Source organism: Syngnathus floridae, chromosome 6 (genome assembly GCF_059516105.1).
Source record: "Syngnathus floridae isolate MCC-2025c chromosome 6, RoL_Sflo_1.0, whole genome shotgun sequence".
NCBI classification, from domain to species: Eukaryota; Metazoa; Chordata; class Actinopteri; order Syngnathiformes; family Syngnathidae; genus Syngnathus; species Syngnathus floridae.
The window spans coordinates 3,968,140-3,990,000 of NC_142418.1; the positions used below are offsets into that span (position 1 = coordinate 3,968,140).

The following is a 21,861-nucleotide window of genomic DNA, read 5'->3' on the forward strand; positions in this document are numbered from 1 at the left end:
GTCATGCTGCTCTTGAACAGATAACACTGGGCAACAATTTTTTACTTTTTGAATGTTGTCTTGATTTTTACAAGTGATTTAGGGTAGCTTTGCGCTGCTGAATCAGGAAATAACATCCATTTGTCTCCATCAGGTCAGGTTTTTGTGCCAAGTTGATTTGAAAAAATCAGATCTTGTGACAAAATTGATTACATTGGTTTTGCTCAATCAGGTCAAGTTTTTGAGAAATGGCCACGTGTCATTTTCTACGTTTTTGTTCACATATACGCACGTGTGGAGCATTTTAGAAGAATACAACAAAACATTTGTATTTCTTATGATGACAAACACTGAAGGATGTACAGTGGAAAGTTTCCAGTTAGGACGCTTATCTTGTAGCTATTGCACTGCATTAAGAAACATTCTACTTTAGTCGACTATACAATACCCACATGCGCCAATTTATGACTAATTTCTACCTACTTTTGTTTTGCAGATGAATGAGATGATTTCAGCCAGAAGATTTTTTGTTGTAATCTTCTAAAATGCTCCACACGTGCGTATATGTGAACAAAAACGTAGAAAATGAGACGTGGCCATATCTCAAAAACTTGACCTGATTGAGCAAAACCAATGTGATTTTTGGATTCAGCGCATCAGATTCGTCCTAAATCAGCTGAAAAAACTCAGACAACAAATTTGTTGTTGACCTGTGTGATCAAAAAAGATCCAAAAATAAAAACAAACATCGCTTCTCATATCATATTTCATCATATCATACAAATGTGCACCATTACAAAGGCATTAATAAGTTGTTTCGTTTCAGTGTAGTTGCCTTAGTTAACGATACAAGATAGCCGTTTTTCCGTGCATGCGCGCCTCAGATCGTCCAGGGGTCACAGATCCTGATCGCGTCATGACAACCAATACTCCCAGAAGTGTTTTCTTTCTCACCTGCTTGATCATGCTACTCTGCTTGATCATGCTACCCGGTGTGAGCAAGGCGTAAAGATACTTGCCCTGCAGCAACACAAACTTAAATGATATATGTATGTGGCAAGTGGCACAACAGGAGGGCGCTCTGGGACAGGGCATAAATAGGAAGTCCGGAATTGCTGCGAGGTGCCAGACTCCTGCGGGTGGCCTGTGGGATTCATTCAAATCCCCATACACTGCCCCAGTTTGTACGGTTTGTACGGGTTGTCGATGCAGCTTTTCGGTGAGGAATGTGGCAAGTGGGCAGGAGGACATTCTGGAATAGGGTATACATAGGAAATCCCCAGTTCTTGCGAGGTGCCAGTTCCTGCGAGGAGCTTCCTGTGGGTGGCCAGAGAGGTCGCTGGGCCCACACGGTAGCTACTGTGTGTGGAGCGAATCGTGATAATCTGGTAATTATTGTTTTTTTATTTCAGTATTTTTATGATTATCTGTGATGAATGTGTTTTTGTGTAACAGGGTCGATTGGTGGTCGAGTTATGTTGTGTGAGTGATTGGGTGTGCAACCTCTCAGGGATATGGTATTTTAATGTTTTTAGAGGAGACAGAATCAGGTCAGGTATGGGAGTACGTGCCGCGGGGTAGCTGCGCTCATTATCCAGCTCCATTTGCTCAGTGACCGTGCGGCGCGGGTCTGAGCACCTGCCGTGCCCGTCACATCAACACTCTTCAGATGACTCCCAAGCTGCGCAAACCATTGCACACGTGGCCTCCCTACTGGCCGCTTCTAGCCTCTCGGGTCCGGCTCACAGATTATTCAGTTTGCCGGGTCCGTCAGCGGGAAGCGCACCACATGGCCCTAGAAACGCAGCTGGCGCTCTTATATATCTGACAGTTGACACACCTCATCTCCGCCCTCTCCACAGTCTGGTTTGACACACGGTCTTGCTAACAGATCCCGAGGATGAGACGAAATGAGGTGCACATGTAGGTGTTCAGCTGCTGTCTTTGGCCCGCTTTCATTGTCCATGCTTCACTTGAGTATAGCAGGACAGGCATGACCAGCGAGCGAAAGTCAAGACACCACGCCCAACGAGTGATCAAGGCGCAGCCGCATAATACGCTCCGAGACCGGTGTGACTTCCTTCACCTGCGAGACCACCCCCTGGAGGTGCTGGCTGTCACTCCGGTCCGACCAGGACTTTTTTTTAGCTCTTAAATACATTTTATTGTACACTTGTAGTCTCCAGCATTGTGGGAAAAGTTACCATATTTTCCGGACTATAAGTCGCTCCGGAGTATAAGTCGCACCAGCCATAAAATGCCCCAAAAAGTGAAAAAAAACATATATAAGTCGCTCCGGAGTATAAGTCGCATTTTGAGGGCAATTTATTCGACAAAATCCCACACCAAAAACGAGCAACAACAGGCTAAACGATGGGTATGCTAACGTGACAAACACAATTAAAGAGCTGAGAACGGGCCTGACGTAACATATAGAGTGATTAAGGACAACTATTACATGAATAACATGTTTATAAAACCATCAGTGTCACTCCAATTCATTAAATAGCAACAACAGGCTAAACGATAGGTATGCTAACGTGACAAACTCAAACAAAGAGCTGAGAACGGGCCTGACGTAACATATAGAGTGATTAAGGACAACTATTACATGAATAACATGTTTATAAAACCATCGATGTCACTCCAATTCATTAAATAGCAACAACAGGCTAATCGATAGGTATGCTAACGTGACAAACTCAAACAAAGAGCTGAGAACGGGCCTGACGTAACATATAGAGTGATTAAGGACAACTATTACATGAATAACATGTTTATAAAACCATCGGTGTCACTCCAATTCATTAAATCCATCGATCGTTCTTTGTCAACAATGGGTGCGCACGGCTGAGGGCGCTTGCACTTCAAAATATTCCACAGGCTCATATAACGATAGATAAACTATATTTCAAATAACTATAATACAAGCCAATAATATTATCAAACCATCCGTGCACTTTAATTCCATTAAATCCATCGATCAAATTCCTCGTCCTTTGTCAACATCGCCGCGCGTGCGCCCTGACGTCAGCCTCGTCTTTATTCCACTGATCTACTATATAACTATATTGTAGCGTTAACAAAGTACAAGGATAGATGTGGGTTTGGTAAACGGCTCTTTATTAAACAAAACAAACTTCCAAGCGTGTGGCGGCGTGGACTTCCAGACAGACCGGGCGTGCGTCATGGCCATGTCCGAGCCCCGCGCACCGTTCCCGGACAGCCACTCGGCCGAGCGCCGGCCCCCGACTCAGTAGAGTAGGACCGGGCGTGCATAAAAGCCATAATAGTTTTTCAAACCTTCTATGTCACTCCAAATCCTTAATTCCTTCAAACTCTGTCCTCCGTGTCACTTAGACATGATCACCGCTAATGATGCCGGTAGTCCTTATGTGGGCACGTTTGTATGTAAGTGCGCCACGCTACTGACGTCACTTGAAATAGTAATCCATTGGTACATCACGGTTCTCCAAACTTTCTTTCTGCTGCTCGATTACTGTTTTCAGCTGCATATTTTACAACTTGAAGTTTGTTACCTGCAAAATATGAGTTTCTTTTTGGTGCCATTTTTCTTAAGCCCACCCAGTTGATGAGTCACGGCCAACAGTGAAATTTAGAGCGCCCTCATCCAGTTTCGTCTGAAAATATAATTTTTTTTGGTTGTTTTATCAAAGTCAAAGTCTGCTTTATCGTCGATTTTTTTTTTATTTTTTTATTTACTAAGACACACAAAGAGATTGAAATTACGTTTCCACTATCCCTCGGTGAGATAGTACACATATGCATACAAGCAACACAAAAAAACCCCAAGAAGGCACAAACAATGAATAAATAAGAGTGTTTAATAAATGATAAATAAACAAATAATAATAATAAATAATAATAAATATAAGAGGAGCAAAAATGGAGCAAGTGTACATACAGCAGACAGTGGACTTGGATATGGTGCTTTAAAGTGTTAATTGCTTTATTTGATGTTTTCTCTATTATTTATGTTTTGAATATGTTCAAGATAAAGATATAAAAGCATGTGAAGTGATCAACTATACTAAAAATAACATGGGAAGTGGTCAACTATACTTGTAAGTGATGTCTTAATGATCAAGTAAAAATTTGTGAAAAAAAACATATATAAGTCGCTCCTGAGTATAAGTCGCCCCCCCACCCAAACTATGAAAAAAAGCGCGATGTATAGACCGGAAATTACGGTAATCTATCCCTCCAGGTGTTGCACAGATACTTTTATAATCTTTTCAGTTTTATACACTTTCTATTAGTACGTATTTTTATCTATTATATTACAGTCTTTGGGGGGGCATTTCCAAAAAAGTTAATGTGACCAAACTGTTTCGCAAATCCGCCATCTTTATCACTCGGAGAGACTTTTGTAGTCCAAACAACTCAAGGATGCCGAAGTGAAGCAATCAAAATTTTCCATTGTTGAATTTCAGGCTAGTCATAGATTTGAATGCTTTTAAATGTATGATATCATTTTCTGACATGTTCCTAATTCATGATACTACACATTATGAATAGTGCACTGAAACTTGATTTCAAGAAAATTGCAAATAGGATCTATTGCAATATCTGTCAGAAAAAATGCACTGCAATTTTTTGTCTCATTTTTTTTAGTTCTAATCTTGTCACATTTTTTTTTGCCACATAAACCAATTGTACCTCCAATCAGAAAAGTAAATCCGATATTACGAAATTTTAAATTCAGAATTCATCTGTGAAGTTAGACATAATTTGCTGCCAGGTGAATCTCAAATATGTTTTTTTTAAAGAGAGGGTGGGTAGAATTTAAGGGGTAAATGAATTTAAATACAAACCACTCATGAACAACAGTGAAAAATAGTTGCGTGTCCGTCTGTGATGTGAAAATGCGGTACAGTCTAAATGTGGATCTTCAATAATTTCCAAACATTAACAAGTTCAAAAATAAGTTCCATGATGAATGCGTTTTGGAGAGGTTCTGAGAAGAGGTGGGGCTTGGCTAATTCACTGGTGAATGCAGGCTTTGAAATTAGTTTATTGTAGTATGTCTGTATATTCATTATGTTAGTGTGGATTAGTTCCACAGTTTTACTGCATTATAGCTTTGTAATAATTTATTTTTGTTATTTTTGTGCTTTGGAAATTAAGTTTGACACATCAATAATGATAATAATCATAAATGAACATTATTTTTATGGTTTGTACCGATGTGCTTACTGGTAACACTAAATCTGGCCGAACATTGGCACTTATATGATAGGTACTATGTAGTAGTACTAAAATTGCTCCCTGGAAAAAAAAAAACCCTGAAGGGATTTAACGATGGCACCTGACGCCCGCTTGGTGGGTGGATTTATCTTGATTGATTCATAAATCTGGCTACGTCACAAAAGCCAGCAAAGCCTCGGCATCCTATGGTTGTTGCCTGGTTTGTTGAGTCAACGTCCTGTTGTTTCGGAAAATATTTTTTGAGCATTTAAGGCGGCAAAGATGCCTAATACATGCGTTGTGGCTGGGTGTAACAACGCCCCAAAACAAGGGATTAGTGTACAAAATTCCCGAAGGATAAAAAAATGAGGAAACTGTGGACCTCTCGAGTAAAATTGACTCGAACAAAATGGGACGGACCTGCCAAGTCTTGTGTTATTTACAGTACACATTTTGATGACTTCGATTTTGAGGATGAAGGCCTTTGGTCACAGTTTGGAGTTTACAAACCTAAAAGACTCAAGCCCACTGCAATCCCGAAAATAAAAAGCACCGTACAGGGTAGGAAGCCGGACTCTGAGCCTCTCGAAAAGCGAAGAAAGACAGGTAGACCCGGCTCTCAAAGACGGGAGAACAGAAAGGTAAGTCTTTTGACGTGCATTTTATTTCCAAAAAACACACAAATGTATTATTTTATGTTTCATCAGTGTGACGGATATTTCATTCGGTACGCTAGCTAACAAGAGCTACTGTTTTGTCTGAAATTGTTTGGCAAACTCGAAATATACATCGGAAACTATAACAACAGTGCTACGTTTTGGGTTGTGTAGATCACAGGTGTCAAACTCAAGGCCCGGGGACCAAATATGGCCCGCCACATCATTTTATGTGGCCTGTGAAGACAAATTGTGCATCAAATTCGCGTGTCAATACTAGAATTGCAAATTGTCTCCGCTTTTAATATCTTTTTTTAAAAATTTTTGACCAGATTTTACTCGTCTGATTTGAAAATGAGTTATTTGTCAGTTTGTTTTGTAGCTTTCAATGTATATAATGAGGTGCTCATACATTTATCATAATGGCCCTCCAAAAGAAGCTATGACTACAATGCGGCCCGCGAAAAAAATGAGTTGGACACCCCTGGTGTAGATCATACTACAAGTACCGACGTAATGTTTTTATTTTATGTTTCGTGAGTGTACCCGGGCATTTCATTAGGTAGGCTAATTGTGGCCAACGCAAGATTCCCATGTAAGTACACATTACACTCATCAAATACACTTTGTTTCGTCGTGCTCCAGGCTTTATAAAATTATTTTAAAAAATATTCCCAGACGAGATCTATCTAGTTTGTTGTAAATACGTGTTATAGAATCGCTTTGTTTGTTTTGCGAAGTTCATTATAATCTACAGAACATCAAGAGAATTTTGGGAATGCCCAAAATGTACATGACTATTTTTGGTCTAAATCTTACTCTAGAACAGGATTCAACAACATGTTGTTTGACCAGTGATAAGATGTTGTGATTTTCTAAAATAAACTGGTTCTTGGAAAATCTAAACGCGGGTAGATATTTATAGATTGTTCTGTTTGCTAATTGTGAATAGTCATTAACTGGGTCGTCACAGAAATGAACCAATAATATTGATAAGTAATTCCCTCATTAATCAAAAGGTTAGTTTCCAAGAGGTGAGCCCTGTTCAAGAAATTATTTGAATATTATGACTCTTACACTGTTGTTTTCCTTCTCGAATACTACCACAGATGCTTGAGCAAATGCTAAAAGAGCATGAAAAAACATGCGATTTGGTGTGCAAGGCAGAAGAGCAGGGAAGTCAGGAAATATCTGTCAAACAGCCCGATTCAACTCAGCCCCAGCTGGAAAACTGCAGTAAGTCTGTGTGTAAAAATTTCCCACACATACTGTAACCATGAGAATGTCGTATGTCAGTTAATTTATGCACTCAATACAGTAATCCCTCGTTTATCGCGAATAATTGGTTCCAAGGCCACCCGCGATATGTGAAAATCCACGTAGTGTCACCCTTTTTTTTTAACATACATACATTGTTTGTGTATCAATAAGTGTATATTACATTAAATAATCCTCCATTGTAAAACGAAATGTAAAAACGGAAAAAAAAAAAAAGAAATTCGATTCAAGAGTTTTTTATTCTCCATGTTTGAGCGTGCCAAACAAGGAATTTGACTTCGGTAAATCACAGCCTCTGTTCAACATTTAGGTGACTAACAACAACACTCAGGACATGTGAAAAATGGAAGATATTCTCAAACATCCCCTGATCTTAAACTCCCAAGAGGGCAAGGAAAAACTCAAAACTCGAGCTCTGGGAAATGAGAAACCTTGAGAAGAGACCACAGATGGGAAGGTCCCTCTTCTAGGATGACCTGGCTGCAATGGATGAAGAGAGGACACATAGTACAAACAGTGTAGACAAAAAAGGTGTGGAGAGCAGGATGTTATTGCACAGTAATGACTCTGAGACTCTAAGAGTGGTGTGAGTTCACCAGAGCAACAGCCTGGGGGAAGAAGCTGTCTCTGTGTCTGCTGGTTTTGGCGTAGAGATCTATAACGCCGTCCAGAGGGGAGTAGTTCGAACAGACTGCAACCTGGGTGAGAAGGGTCTGTAGAGATGTTACTTGCACGTTTCCTGGTCCTGGACAGGTACAAGTCTTGGATAGATGGGAGGATGATCCCAATTATCTTTTCTGCAGTCCTGATTGTCCGTTGCAGTCTGTGCTTGTCTTGTTTGGAGGCCGATCCAAACCAGACAGTGATGGAGGTGCAGAGGACAGACTGGATGATGGCATTGTAGAAGGTCTTCAGCAGCTCCCGCGGCAGGTTGAACTTCTTGAGCTGTCTGAGGAAGTACAGCCTCTGCTGGGCCTTCTTCCGGACATAGTCTATGTGGCCGGTCCATTTCAGGTCCCGAGAGATTGTGGTTCCCAGGAACTTGAAGGTGTCTGTTGAGAGAATAGTATTACTGCGGATAGTGAGGGGTGAAAGTGGTGAAGGGCCTCGCCTGAAGTCCACTGTCATCTCCACGGTCTTGAGCAGGTTCAGCTCCAGGTGGTTTTGGCTGCACCAGTGGAACAGCCGTTCCACCTCCTGTCTGTACGCAGTCTCATCACCGTTCTGGATCAGTCCGATGAGAGTGGTGTCGTCTGCATACTTCAGGAGCTTCACAGGAGAGTCATCTGCGAAGAAATCTTTGGTGTAGAGGGAGAAGAGCAGTGGGGAGAGGACGCACCCCTGAGGGGCTCCAGTATTGGTGGTCCGGGTGTCAGATGTGATGCTTCCCAGCCTCACACGCTGTCTCCTGTTGGTCAGGAAGTGATCCACTGACAAGTGGAGGCAGGCACCACGAGCTGGATGAGCTTCTGTTGGAGGATGTCAGGAGCGATGGTGTTGAACGCCGAGCTGAAGTCCACAACAGGATCCTGCCGTACGTTCTTGGGGTGCCCAGGTGTTGCAGGATGTAGTGCAGTCCCATGTTGACCGCATCAAGCAGGGGGGCCGTGACATCCTTCAGGTGGTTCAGCACTAACCCCTCGAAAGATTTCATGACCACAGATGTCAGTGCAACAGGTCTATAGTCATTCAGACCTGTGATGGCAGGCTTCTTGGCCACTGGAACGATGGTGGAGCTCTTGAAGCACGAGGGCACCTCACACAGCTCCAGGGAACGATTGAAGATCCGTGCAAAGGTGGGCGCCAGCTGCTCAGCGCAGACTTTCAAGCAGGAAGGTGACACGCCGTCTGGGCCCGGTGCCTTCCTGATCTTTTGTCTCCGGAACATCTGGCGCACTTCCTCCTCGCGGATCTGGAGTGCGGGCGCGGCCTCTGCAAGAGAGAGAGTTGGTGACCAAGGTGATGGAGGTGTGGACAGAGCGGTTGTGGGGGGAGGTGAGTATGTTGATTGTGCTGCAGGAGGTCCCGTTGTGTGGAAGGATCGATCAAACCTGCAGTAGAACCTGTTTAGCTGGTTTACAAGCCTTGGGCTCTGTACAGTTGGTTTCTTGAAGCCCGTGATGCTCTGCAGACCTTTCCACACTGTTGAGGGATCAGGATTAGCAGAGAGGTGTCTCTCCAGGCTCTCCCCGTAACACCTCTTGGCTTTCCTGACCTCTCGGTTTAGTGTGTTTCTGGTCTGCTTGAACATGTCCTGGTCGCCACTCCTGTAGGCCTCCTCCTTGGCTTTGCACAGCACCCAGAGGTTCGGTGTAAACCAACGTTTGTCGTTGTTGTACGTGCAGAACGTCTTAGTCTGCACACACAGATCCTCACAAAAACGGATGTATGATGTGACAGTGTCAGTGAGTTCATGTAGGTCTGAAGTTGCAGCTTCAAAAACTCCCCAATCGGTGCAGTCAAAGCAGGCTTGGAGGTCCTGCTTTGACTCCACTGTCCACTTCCTCACAGTCCTCACCACAGGCTTGGAAGTTTTTAATTTCTGCCTGTAGGCCGGGATCAGATGAACTGGACAGTAGTCCGAGAGTCCTAAAGCTGCACGGGGCACAGAGCGATATGCGTCCTTTAATACGGTGTACCAGTGGTCCAGTGTCTGTGTACCTCTGGTGGGACACGTTATGTGCTGTCTGTATTTGGGGAGTTCGTGTGCGAGGTTTGCTTTGTTAAAACCACCCAGATCAATGATCATTGAGTTTGGTAATATTTTCTCCATGACTGTTACCTGGTCAGCCAGCAGCTGCGTGGCTTCACTCGCACGTGCGTGTGGTGGAATGTAAACAGCCGCCATAACGATCGAGGAGAACTCACGTGGTGAATAAAACGGCCAGCAGTTTATGAAGTGTTTCTAGGAGAGGGCTGCAAGACTCTTTCAACACCGTGACATCAGTACACCAACCTTCATTAATATAGAAACACAGACCACCTCCCTTTGTTTTTCCGGTGAGCTCCGCGCTGCGATCTGCGCGTAGTAGCTGAAACCCTCTTAGCTCTACGGCGTGGTGGGGGGTGCGTCCGTCAAGCCACGTTTTGACGAAGCACAGGGTGGCGGATCTGCTAACGTCCGTGTTCCTTGAAATGAGAAGCAGCAGTTCATCTATCTTGTTAGCCAGAGAGCGGACATTCTCCAGATGAATTGATGTTAGGGGAGCACGGAACCCTCTTTGCCTCAACTTCACGAGAGCTCCGGTGCGCTTGCCACGCCGCCGTCTTCGGCATGCTAGCTAGTAGAGCGCCCCCGCTCCGGCTAAAATCTCCGTCAAACAGACTGAGTCAGTGAAAACCGTCGAAAAGTATCAGGAGAAGACTCTCCGATGTTTAACAGTTCTTCTCTGGTAAAAGATATCCGGGGTGGGCAGCTGATGACGCAAATAACACACAAAATAACACAAAGAAGCAGAGAGCGAGTCACTGAGGTGGCCATTCGCGGCGCCATCTTGTTGAAGTGTTGTCAGTGTTCCACAAAACATACAGAGTATTTTAGTATTATGGGTGGGGATATGGAAGCGGACGATTCGCCTCGGCGACTCGCGAGCATTCGCCCGCTGCGACGGCATCTTTTGGCACATCTCAAGGCAAAATTAGTTAAGCTGTGAGTACGAAAATCGGCTTGCCTCTGTAAACATAACTCACTGGCAGCAGTGATGCGACAACATCCGCCTTATTTTCGGCGGCATTTTGGTGCTACTTTCGTCACATTATCTACACTTGTTAACTTAACTTGCGCGGAGAACTAGTGTTTTTACACCGCCACAATGTGAATTTGCGATTCGGTTTTCATCACTTGTAGACGAGTTATTCAGTTAGATAGATCTAGGGCCTACCCAGCAAAAGTTTTCGCCAACATGAGGATCGTACGGGATCAAGAACTGCTTCAGATGGGCATGGCTCGAGAGCAGCGTCATCGTACAACTCGCAACACAGTTCGTAACCACGTGCCTGACGGAACATATCCGTAAAGTAGATGTCCTGGGGAAGGTTTTGTATATTCTCTGTCAAGATATGATCAGCTATGGACGCTGCGGCGCTAGGAACATTAAGGAGGACATCAAAACAAAAAAACACGAAGGTACTTTTTTACTTTTACAAGTATGTGGGTTTAGAAAGTAACATGATGTTACATGTAAGCTAATGTTACGCTCTTGTCATGATATTGTCATAATATTGTCATGATATCGTTAAAGAATAAATCTTGAATGATTTTATATATAGTTTATATATATATATCTGGGGGGCTGACCCAGACCCCCAGCTACTTTTCAGTGTTTTTTCACATTTGCCATTCTCATCACTGAAAAATGCGACTTGTACTCCGGTTTGACTTGTACATGTTATTTTCTTCCTTATGTATTTTATGGTTAGTGCGCCTTGTACTCCGGATCGATTTATAGTCCGGAAAGTACGGTACTTCACAGTGATGCGTCATTGTGGGACGCCTTGTAAAGATGATTGAATGTACTTACCTTTCTCTTGTGCCGGAAGTTGCTCTCATCTATAGCAACAAATTGCTTCCTTCCCCCAATTTGCTGCCCTTGTTTGTCTTGTTCTTTCCTCTTTTTAGGTGTTGCTGCCTGTATTGCTTGCGTAAAACCAAACTTATCAATTATTGTCTGAAACGCCAGAGTAAGTGGCTCTGACGGTAAATTTATATGGATATTGAAATCCCCCATAATAATTATATTATCCGCATTTGTCACTTAGTCAGCCACGAATTCTGAAAATTCATCCAGGAAACCAGAGTAAGCCCCGGGCGTACGGTAGATAACAGCGAGATAAAACGAGGGCAAAGCTGTGGATCGGGACAACAAGAACTTCAAAAGTTTTAAATGCGTTAATTGAATGAGGGCTCAGTCTAAGATAGGAATTGGAGATAAGGGCTACACCCCCACCCTTTTTACGAGGATGTGCAACATGCAAGCTCACAAAATTTGGAGGTGAGGCCTCATTAAGTGGCAGGAATTCATTAGGTTTTAACCAGGTTTGCAAAGACCAAAAATGTTTAGATTATGGTTTGTAATGAGGTCATTAACGAGTGGAGTGATCTAATATTCATGAAACCGAGTTTGAATCTAATCGGTTGATCAGAGTTTGTATCTATCGGAGGATTTTTGGACGAAATACGAGTAAGATTGCGGTGTTTCGGCCCGGGATTACCTTCAAAAAGAAGAACGTGTGTCAATATATGCTGTAGCACTATTCAAACTGACGCACTCGTCTACACAAGAAGCTATGTGCATGATGCGAGTCTAGCCTAGCGCTAGTTAACTTTAACTTAACAGACTCCAAACCCATCCTAACAGGTACTGTAACCACCTGTGACCCGGCCTGCTCTAAAGTTGCCTGTCCTGAACGGCTCAAACAGTAATCTGTTACTAGAAAGCATGATAGCGCCTTCACTGTTAGGATGAAGGCCGTCCTTCCTCAGCATAAAACAATATTTTGCACCATCTTTTGGTACACTTTGGAATTGCAGCAAAGCCAATTTTGCCTGGGAACAATCCTATACACATATATGCACCATCTGTACAATCCAGCCACCATGTCACTTGACACATCTCAAGCTTACCGCTTTACTGTATCCGTCGTTTCCATAGATTGAAGGAACTGAACCATCAATGAAACAGTCTTTCGGCGAATCTTTCTCTTTTCTGACAAAAGATTTCTGAAACACTCATCCTTGAACAAGCAGGACTTAGCCCACAGACGTGGGAACACTGTTGAATGAAATTTGACCAGGCACTTCTTTGAGATAAGATTCTGATGCTGAGGGACGGTGCAATGATTTGTGTGGCTTGATGCATCCAACAACGGAACATTTTGATCTTTCCACTTCGGCATCCTTGAGTTGTTTGGACTACAAAAGTCTCTCCGAGTAATAAAGATGGTGGATTTGCGAAACTGTTTGTCAACACCCATTACCATGTTTGGTTTGTTCCGCTCCACCGGATGTGATGTAATAGATAAAAATACGTAATAGAAAACAGAGAAAACTGAAGGAGTAAAAAATAGCTCCACAAACAGATCATAAAAGTATCTCTGCAGCACCTGGAGAGGTATATTACACTTTTCTATACTCTTGGAGACTCCAAATACACAAGAAAATGAATTTAAAAGCAAAACAAGTGGATTTGCCATGATATGTCTTATATATAATTTAAATTACATATTTTTGTATTTTTGTGAAACTGTGGTGGTGCAAAAGTGAGCACAACCCAATGAAAGACTCAAAGAAACTCAAGTTATTTTATTAATCCGACTTTCCTGCTGTAAGCTTAACTGACGTTATATTCAACCCCGATGTTTTATTAAACTTACTCTATGCACATTTTGGAAATCAATTGTGTGATTATTGAGATATAGTTCAAAATGTTACTTTTCAAAATGCTGTGCTTATTATTTCTGTGTACTGTACTTAACATCGATATTATAATTGGACTTGTTACTTAATGTCTTACAGTTAGTCCCTCATAAATATCCAATGTCACATTGTTCTCCAAATATTAACCCTTTCTTTAAAAAAACCCACAGTTGTACCATTCACACCTTGGAATATCAAGAAAATAAATACATATTAAAACACAGAAAGGAACAGCAAAATAAACTTAACTGTACATGAATTTCAGCCATGTGAACATGTTAATTTTGGAATGACTGAAATCTGACCTATCCCGGATGGACTTGCTCACTTTTTCGTGGCCCAGCCTCTGACACTTCTTGTATGGAGAGAGTGTTGGGAGTTGAGGGTATATGAAAAGCCACAATGGTTCATCCCAATTCCCTTACAAAACGTCAAGTCAAGTTTATTTGTATAGCCCTAAATCACAACCAGTCTCAAAGGGCTTCACATTATTCTCAAAGCATCCCCTGATCTTAAGCACCCAAAAGGGCAAGGAAAAACTAAAAAAAAAACTACCAGGGGAAAATGAGAAACCTTGAGAAGGGACCACAGATGGAAGGATCCCCCTTTCAGGATCACCAGGGTGCAATGGATGTAGAGAGGGCACAAATAATACATAATATGAAAATCAATGAAAAAGTGGATGTCCAAGTCAAAGCGAAGAGCTGCCGGAGGTGCCCTCGATTGTCCTGGCAGTGTCTTCGAGGAGGTTGAGCTGCAATTCCCTCATCATGACTTGGTCCACGAGAATCCAGATAGCCACTGTCAGGTTGGGTGCCACCTAACCACCTCCCCAGCCAGGGAGGGGTGGGGTGTGGGGGAGTGTGGAGAGGGAGCGAAAACAAACTCCAGCCAAATCGGCCACTAATTAAAGGACATATCACAGAAATGTGTCTTTAAACGTGTCTTGAATGTTTCGACTGAGGTAGCAGTTCTAATATCCATTGGTAGGGCATTCCAAAGCTCTGGAGCCCGAACAGAAAATGCTCTAGACCCTGCAGACATTTTCTTGGCCCTCGGTGTCACTAAAAGACTAGCGTTTTGCGAACGAAGGTTACGAGACGGAACATAAGGAACAACTAGGTCGACAAGATATGAAGGTGCTAAGCCATGCAGTGATTTATCGGTTAATAGAAGAACCTTGAAGTCACATCTTAAATGGACCGGGAGCCAATGTAAATTGGCTAATATTGGGGTAATGTGATCAAATTTTCTTGTCCGTGAGAGCAGCCTCGCAGAAGCATTTTGTACTAACTGTAGACTTTTGATGCGGGACTTAGGAAGACCAGATAATAATACATTACAGTAATCCAGGCGCGACGTGACGCAGCTCAACCCCCTTGAAGACACTGCCAGGACAATCGAGGGCACCTCCGACATCCATTTTTTCATTGATTTTCATATTATGTATTACTTGTGCCCTCTCTGCATCCATTACAACCTGGTGATCCTGAAAGGGGGATCCTTCCATCTGTGATCCCTTCTCAAGGTTTCTCATTTTCCCCTGGCAGGGGTTTTTTGAGTTTTTCCTTGCCCTTTTGGGAGCTTAAGATCAGGGGATGCTTTGAGAATAATTGTCAATTTTGGCTATGTGAAGCCTTTTGAGACTGTTTGTGATTTAGGGCTATACAAATAAACTTGACTTGACTTGACATGACGAACGCATGTATAATAGTTTCCGCATCACCGGTCGAGCGGATCGGACGAATCTTAGCAATATTATGAAGGTGAAAAAACGCAATTCTGGTTATATTCTTAATGTGCTTTTGAAAGGAGAGCGTTTGGTCAAATATTACCCCGAGATTAATTACAGTATCGCTCTGAGTGATAGTACATACTGTATTTTCCGGACTATAAGTCGCTCCGGAGTATAAGTCGCAGCAGCCATAAAATGCCCCAATAAGTGAAAAAAAAAACATATATAAGTCGCTCCGGAGTATAAGTCGCATTTTGGGGGGCAATTTATTCAACAAAATCCCACACCAAAAACAGTCATGAACGAGCAACAACAAGCTAAACGATAGGTATGCTAACGTGACAAACACAAACAAAGAGCTGAGAACGGGCCTGATGTAACATATAGAGTGATTAAGGACAACTATTACGTGAATAACATGTTTATAAAACCATTGGTGTCACTCCAATTCATTAAATCCATCGATCATTCGATACGATAGCAACAGGCTAAACGATAGGTATGCTAACGTGACAAACACAAATGAGGAGCTGAGACCGGGCCTGACGTAACATATAGAGTGATTTAGGACAACCATTACATAAATAACATGTTTATAAAACCATCGGTGTCACTCCAATTCATTAAATCCATCGATCGTTCTTTGTCAACAATGGCTGCGCGAGGCTGAGGGCGCTTGCACTTCAAAATATTCCACAGGCTCATATAACGATAAACTATATTTCAAATAACTATAATATAAGCAATAATATTATCAAACCATCCGTGCACTTTAAATCCATTAAATCCATCGATCAAATTCCTCGTCCTTTGTCAACATCGCCGCGCGTGCGCCCTGACGTCAGCCTCGTCTTTATTCCACAGATCTAGTATATAACTATAGTGTAGCGTTAACAAAGTACAAGGATAGACGTGGGTTTGGTAAACGGCTCTTTATTAAACAAAACTTCCAAGCGTGTGGCGGCGTGGACTTCAAGACACGAGAGCTCCATGGCATAGGACCAGGCGTGCGTAATGGCCATGTCCGAGCCCCATGCACCGTTTGCGGACAGCCACTCGGCCGAGCGCCGGCCCCCGACTCAGTAGAGTAGGACCGGGCGTGCGTAAAAGCCATAATAGTTTTCCAAACCTTCTATGTCACTCCAAATCCTTAATTCCTTTAAACTCTTTGTCCTCCGTGTCACTTAGAAATGATCACCGCTAATGATGCCGGTAGTCCTTACGTGGGTCGCGCCGCGCGGTGCCACTGACGTCACTTGAAATAGTAATCCATTGATACATCACGGTTCTCCAAACTTTCTTTCTGCTGCTCGATTACTGTTTTCAGCTGCACATTTTACAACTTGAAGTTTGTAACTTGCAAAATATGACTTTCTTTTTGGTGCCATTTTTCTTAAGCAGTTGATGAGTCACGGCCAACGATGAAATTTAAAGCGCCCTCATCCAGTTTCGTCTGAAAATATATATTTTTTCAGATGTGGTTTTTTGTTTTGTTTATTTGGTTGTTTTATCAGAGACAAAGTCCTCTTTATTGTCGATTTTTTTTTTTTTTTCATATACCAAGACACACAAAGAGATTGAAATTACGTTCCCACTATCCCTCGGTGAGATAGTACACATATCCATACAAGCAACACAAAAAAAAACAAGAAGGCATAAACAATGAATAAATAAGAGTGTTGAATAAATGATAAATAAACAAATAATAATAAATAATAATAATAAATATAAGAGGAGCAAACAGACAGTGGACTTGGATATGGTGCTTTAAAGTGTTAATTGCTTCATTTGATGTTTTCTCTATTTTTTATGTTTTAAATATGTTCAAGATAAAGATATAAAAGCATGTTAAGTGATCAACTATACTAAAAATAACATGAGAAGTGGTCAACTATACTTTTAAGTGATGTCTTAATGATCAAGTAAAAATTTGTGAAAAAAAAACATAAGTCGCTCCTGAGTATAAGTCGCCCCCCCACCCAAACTATGAAAAAAAACGCGACTTATAGTCCGGAAATTACGGTATATAACTATATTGTAGCATTAACAAAGTTCCAGGAAAGACGTGGGTTTGGTAAACGGCTCTTTATTTAACAAAAAAAGAGTTCAACAAGCCAACAACTACTGAACTGTAATGATAAAAACCTATACAAGTTGCTACACGAAATAAAATATATCAAATAACTATAACATAAATAGCGGCGTGGACTTCCATCCCCGGAGGTAGCACTTCCAGCCACGGAGGTGTCTGGGACCTGCGTAGAGTTGGACCGGGTGTGCGTAGAAGCAGTGTCCGAGCCCCATCCACCGTCCCCGGACAGCCAGCAGCCGAGCGCCGGCCCCCAACTTCCAGCCACGGAGGTGCTCCGTAGAATGGGACCGAGCGTGCGTAAAAGCCGAAATAGCTTTTCAAACCTTCTGTGTCACTCCAAATCATTAAATTATTTAAACTCTTCATCCTCCGTGTCACTTACAAAGCCGTTAATGATGCCGATAGTATATGGGGCCCTTCGTCATCTTCGTCATCCCGTGATCGAATCCTTTGTCCTTTATGTAAACAACCACCGTGCCGCTGACGTCACTTGCAGTTCAAATCACAGTAATCCCTTGCTACATCGCGGTTCGTTTATTGCGGTTTCACTTTTTTTATTTTTTATTTTTTTATTTTGATAAAGTTCACATATAAGTCGCTCCTCAGTATAAGTCGCCCCCCGACCCAAACTATAAAAGAATGGACTTATAGTCCGAAAAATACGGTAATGATTGCACACTTTCTGTAAATCCTATAAACTTCATTTCACTTTTCAAATATGTATCACTGTGTTTGTCTGCTATATGATATATTTAACTGAAATTGCCGATCCGAACAACCAATGATTTATAAGGAAAAATCTTTAAAATGATCAGGGGTGCCCAAACTTTTGCATACGACTGTAATTTTTTTGCATAGTTATCCTTTTGAAAGTGTAATTACGTTAACAACAGGCCCGAGATTGTTTTATTTTTCGTTCCTAGGAGCAGAAACCACTGTGATTAGAGTGAGTTACACAGTTTGAAGTAAGCTGTTGTATGTGAGAAAGTGTTCTCACCTTCGATTAAGGGATGAAAAAAGCTGTTGTATATGAGAAAGTGTTCTCACTTGAGATAAAAGGATGCACAAAGTTAATAACTTATTAAACATAAAGTTAATGTCCCAATGGTCGTCACACACACACCTGGGTGTGGTGAAATTTGTCCTCTGCATTTAACCCATCCCCGATTTTGATCCATCCCCTGGGGGAGAGGGGAGCAGTTGAGCAGCAGCAGTGCCGCACCTGGGAATCATTTGGTGATCCAACTCCCCAATTCCAACCCTTAATGCTGAGTGCCAAGCAGGGAGGCAATGGGTCCCATTTTTATAGTCTTTGGTATGACCCGGCCGGGGTTTGAACCCACAACCTTCCAGTCTCAGGGCGGACACTCTATCATGAGGCCACTGAGCTAGTCTAATAATACCATTTACTTAAAATTACTGTACAAATTATTTACAAATAACACTTTCAATGTTTTACAAACATTAACAGTCTTACTCATTTACAAACATTTATAAATGTGTTGTCAATAATTTGATCATTATTTAGTAAATCTACACTCGTGCCTTATAACGGTCCCTTAATAATTTGTTACTCATGTTTCACTAATGATTAAAAATTACATGATATAATATAAACAGACAATATCTTACTCATTTACAAACATTTGTTGTTACGTTCATTAGTTAATTGTTTATGAAGTTTTGTTAATGCTTATAAGTATTGTCAAACGCACCTCTTGCATTAAGGTGCCCCCGGCTTCCCGGTAACGGGTTTGTTTTAGCCGGGTTCGGAGATTCGTCCGTAATCTAACCACCCGAGTTAAATTAACTCCACCGGAATCAATCTAATTTCTGTACGACGCCAATCCCTCTCAAGTCACCCGAAGCTCGAGCCGAGTAACTCAATTCGAGGCAAGACTTCGAAGTGACCGCATCGTATTGATGGCTCCCCGCTAGTGTTTGAAGTTCTTATTTTGTTACGGATATTTTTTAGATGTCTTTGTTAAGACCTCAGGGATTCGTTTGTATAGCGCACCCAAGCACTAGTTTTTGCCGAAGTAAATGTTGATATGGGTCCGTTCCACTTGGTCGCTCATGCAGCGAGCCGACCAACTTTTTCATTCGAAAGAGTATCGAATTAATAAAAGTGTGACAATAATAGCATTTAAGAAGAAAATTAATGCACTTTATATGATTAATTCTAACTTCCTATACGTAGATCTAGCACTTGACCGTCGGAGTTCTTCACCCCACTTAATTGCTTCAAAAAGAATAGCAACTTTCTTAAACCGAATAAAAATGTCGTGCTCTATTTAGATTTGCCCAATAATTAATTTGGAAGGCAAGTCTACTTTTTGATCGTGTCCCATTTAGCTTTTGACGCGGCCCGACAAAAAGGGGAACTGGGCCGCGCCCGACGGACAGTTGAAATACTTTTATCCTCCGCCAACTTCACTGATTTATTTCAATCGTCGTCGTTATGTTATTTAGAGGAAGTAATTTCTCAACCGAATTCACTGGTTCATCTTCTGTATTTATACCCAATATCCGTGCCCATGTACCGGCCCCTCTTTCTTTTGCAAGTTCTGCCGCATACTCTGCGTATACTACAAACATTACTTTCAGCACCCCATACAAGTACAAGCTGTGGAGGAACTCCTCCTTACTCATGCCTAAAGTAATGTGCTGAGGGGCTACGGTCGCCGTTTACTATGACACAATACAGTTCTAATCCTCCCGTGCTATCAAGGTTCTTTTCTAGGAAACTCTATTCCTTAAAGAGACTGTACTTATGTCACTCAAGGCCGTTCTGACATTTATTTGTATCAGTGAGTGGAATTAAAACAGCCTCTGGGAAGAAAAAACTGGAAAATTCCACACAGGTTCGTTTTGGAGCTGTGAGCAAAACAAAACAAAAATGTTCTTCTATTTTCTTATTTTTATTTTTTCTAAACTTTTAATCACAACCCCCCTCCTACTCGTTGGGCGCCAAAATGTCAAACGCACCTCTTGCATTAAGGTGCCACCGGCTTCCCGGTAACGGGTTTGTTTTAGCCGGGTTCGGAGATTCGTCCGTAATCTAACCACCCGAGTTAAATTAACTCCACCGGAATCAATCTAATTTCTGTACGACGCCAATCCCTCTCAAGTCACCCGAAGCTCGAGCCGAGTAACTCAATTCGAGGCAAGACTTCGAAGTGACCGCATCGTATTGATGGCTCCCCGCTAGTGTTTGAAGTTCTTATTTTGTTACGGATATTTTTTAGATGTCTTTGTTAAGACCTCAGGGATTCGTTTGTATAGCGCACCCAAGCACTAGTTTTTGCCGAAGTAAATGTTGATATGGGTCCGTTCCACTTGGTCGCTCATGCAGCGAGCCGACCAACTTTTTCATTCGAAAGAGAATCGAATTAATAAAAGTGTGACAATAATAGCATTTAAGAAGAAAATTAATGCACTTTATATGATTAATTCTAACTTCCTATACGTAGATCTAGCACTTGACCGTCGGAGTTCTTCACCCCACTTAATTGCTTCAAAAAGAATAGCAACTTTCTTAAACCGAATAAAAATGTCGTGCTCTATTTAGATTTGCCCAATAATTAATTTGGAAGGCAAGTCTACTTTTTGATCGTGTCCCATTTAGCTTTTGACGCGGCCCGACAAAAAGGGGAACTGGGCCGCGCCCGACGGACAGTTGAAATACTTTTATCCTCCGCCAACTTCACTGATTTATTTCAATCGTCGTCGTTATGTTATTTAGAGGAAGTAATTTCTCAACCGAATTCACTTTTAACGAAATCAACTCTTCCGTTAAATATTTACAAAAGTTTTTTAATTCTCTAACTTGCTCAGAGTTACTTTTTACGCGGCCCGTCAAAAAGGGGAAGCGGGCCTGAGCCTTTCAAATAGTTAAATAACTTTCCATTCTACACAACCCAATAATCTGATTTAAACACTTCCTTTAATTTATTCAGACGAAATAACTTTCGAACGGATCGCAATTCACTCGTGGCTCAAATAACTACGGAAGTTATTTAAGTCTCTAACTTGTTCAAAGTTCCTTTTTACGCGGCCCGTCAAAAAAAAAGGGGAAGCGGGCCTGAACCTTCGGTTGCATATTCAGTACAAATCCGCGCACAACGAAGTAAGTAATATACAAAACACATTTATTGAAAAAAACCATGGAATAGAATTACAAATCTCAATTACTCCAGAAACTGAACAATTTCACTCACTGATACCCGTGTTAATAAAATCATTCAATCCCAGAACAATTCGATTGCAAAACACAGTTCATAAAAAAGGGAAGAGGTAAATACCAGCTACGTGCTATTTTTGGTGGAAGCAAAGTCGAGTGATCAGTTCGATCTTGCTTCTAAAATCCGAATTAGGGAAACAGGCTGGCCACGAGGGAACCGGCGGCCCGATGACTATTCCCCCCTCTCGCTAAAATACATAAAATATGGAAATCCCTCTCACCTATCTCTTTTTATAAAGTTGTCCAGTCCAATTT

At 41.9% G+C, this 21,861-nt stretch overlaps 1 protein-coding gene across 9 annotated transcripts in view; it reads left to right on the forward strand.

Moving 5' to 3' along the window:
• meak7 (MTOR associated protein, eak-7 homolog) overlaps nt 1–21,861 on the forward strand; it is a 93,576-nt gene that overhangs the window by 58,729 nt on the left and 12,986 nt on the right. For 4 of the 9 annotated variants that reach the window (XM_088379333.1, XM_088379329.1, XM_088379341.1 and 1 more), the window contains one exon: nt 6,953–7,079. The exons of 3 other annotated variants lie outside the window; for them this stretch is intronic. In XM_088379333.1, the coding sequence (XP_088235459.1) occupies nt 6,953–7,079 (127 nt within the window). Of the gene's footprint in view, nt 1–475; nt 536–6,952; nt 7,080–21,861 lie in introns of all 9 variants that reach the window. 2 more of the 9 variants (XM_088379335.1, XM_088379336.1) reach the window with 1 other exon arrangement.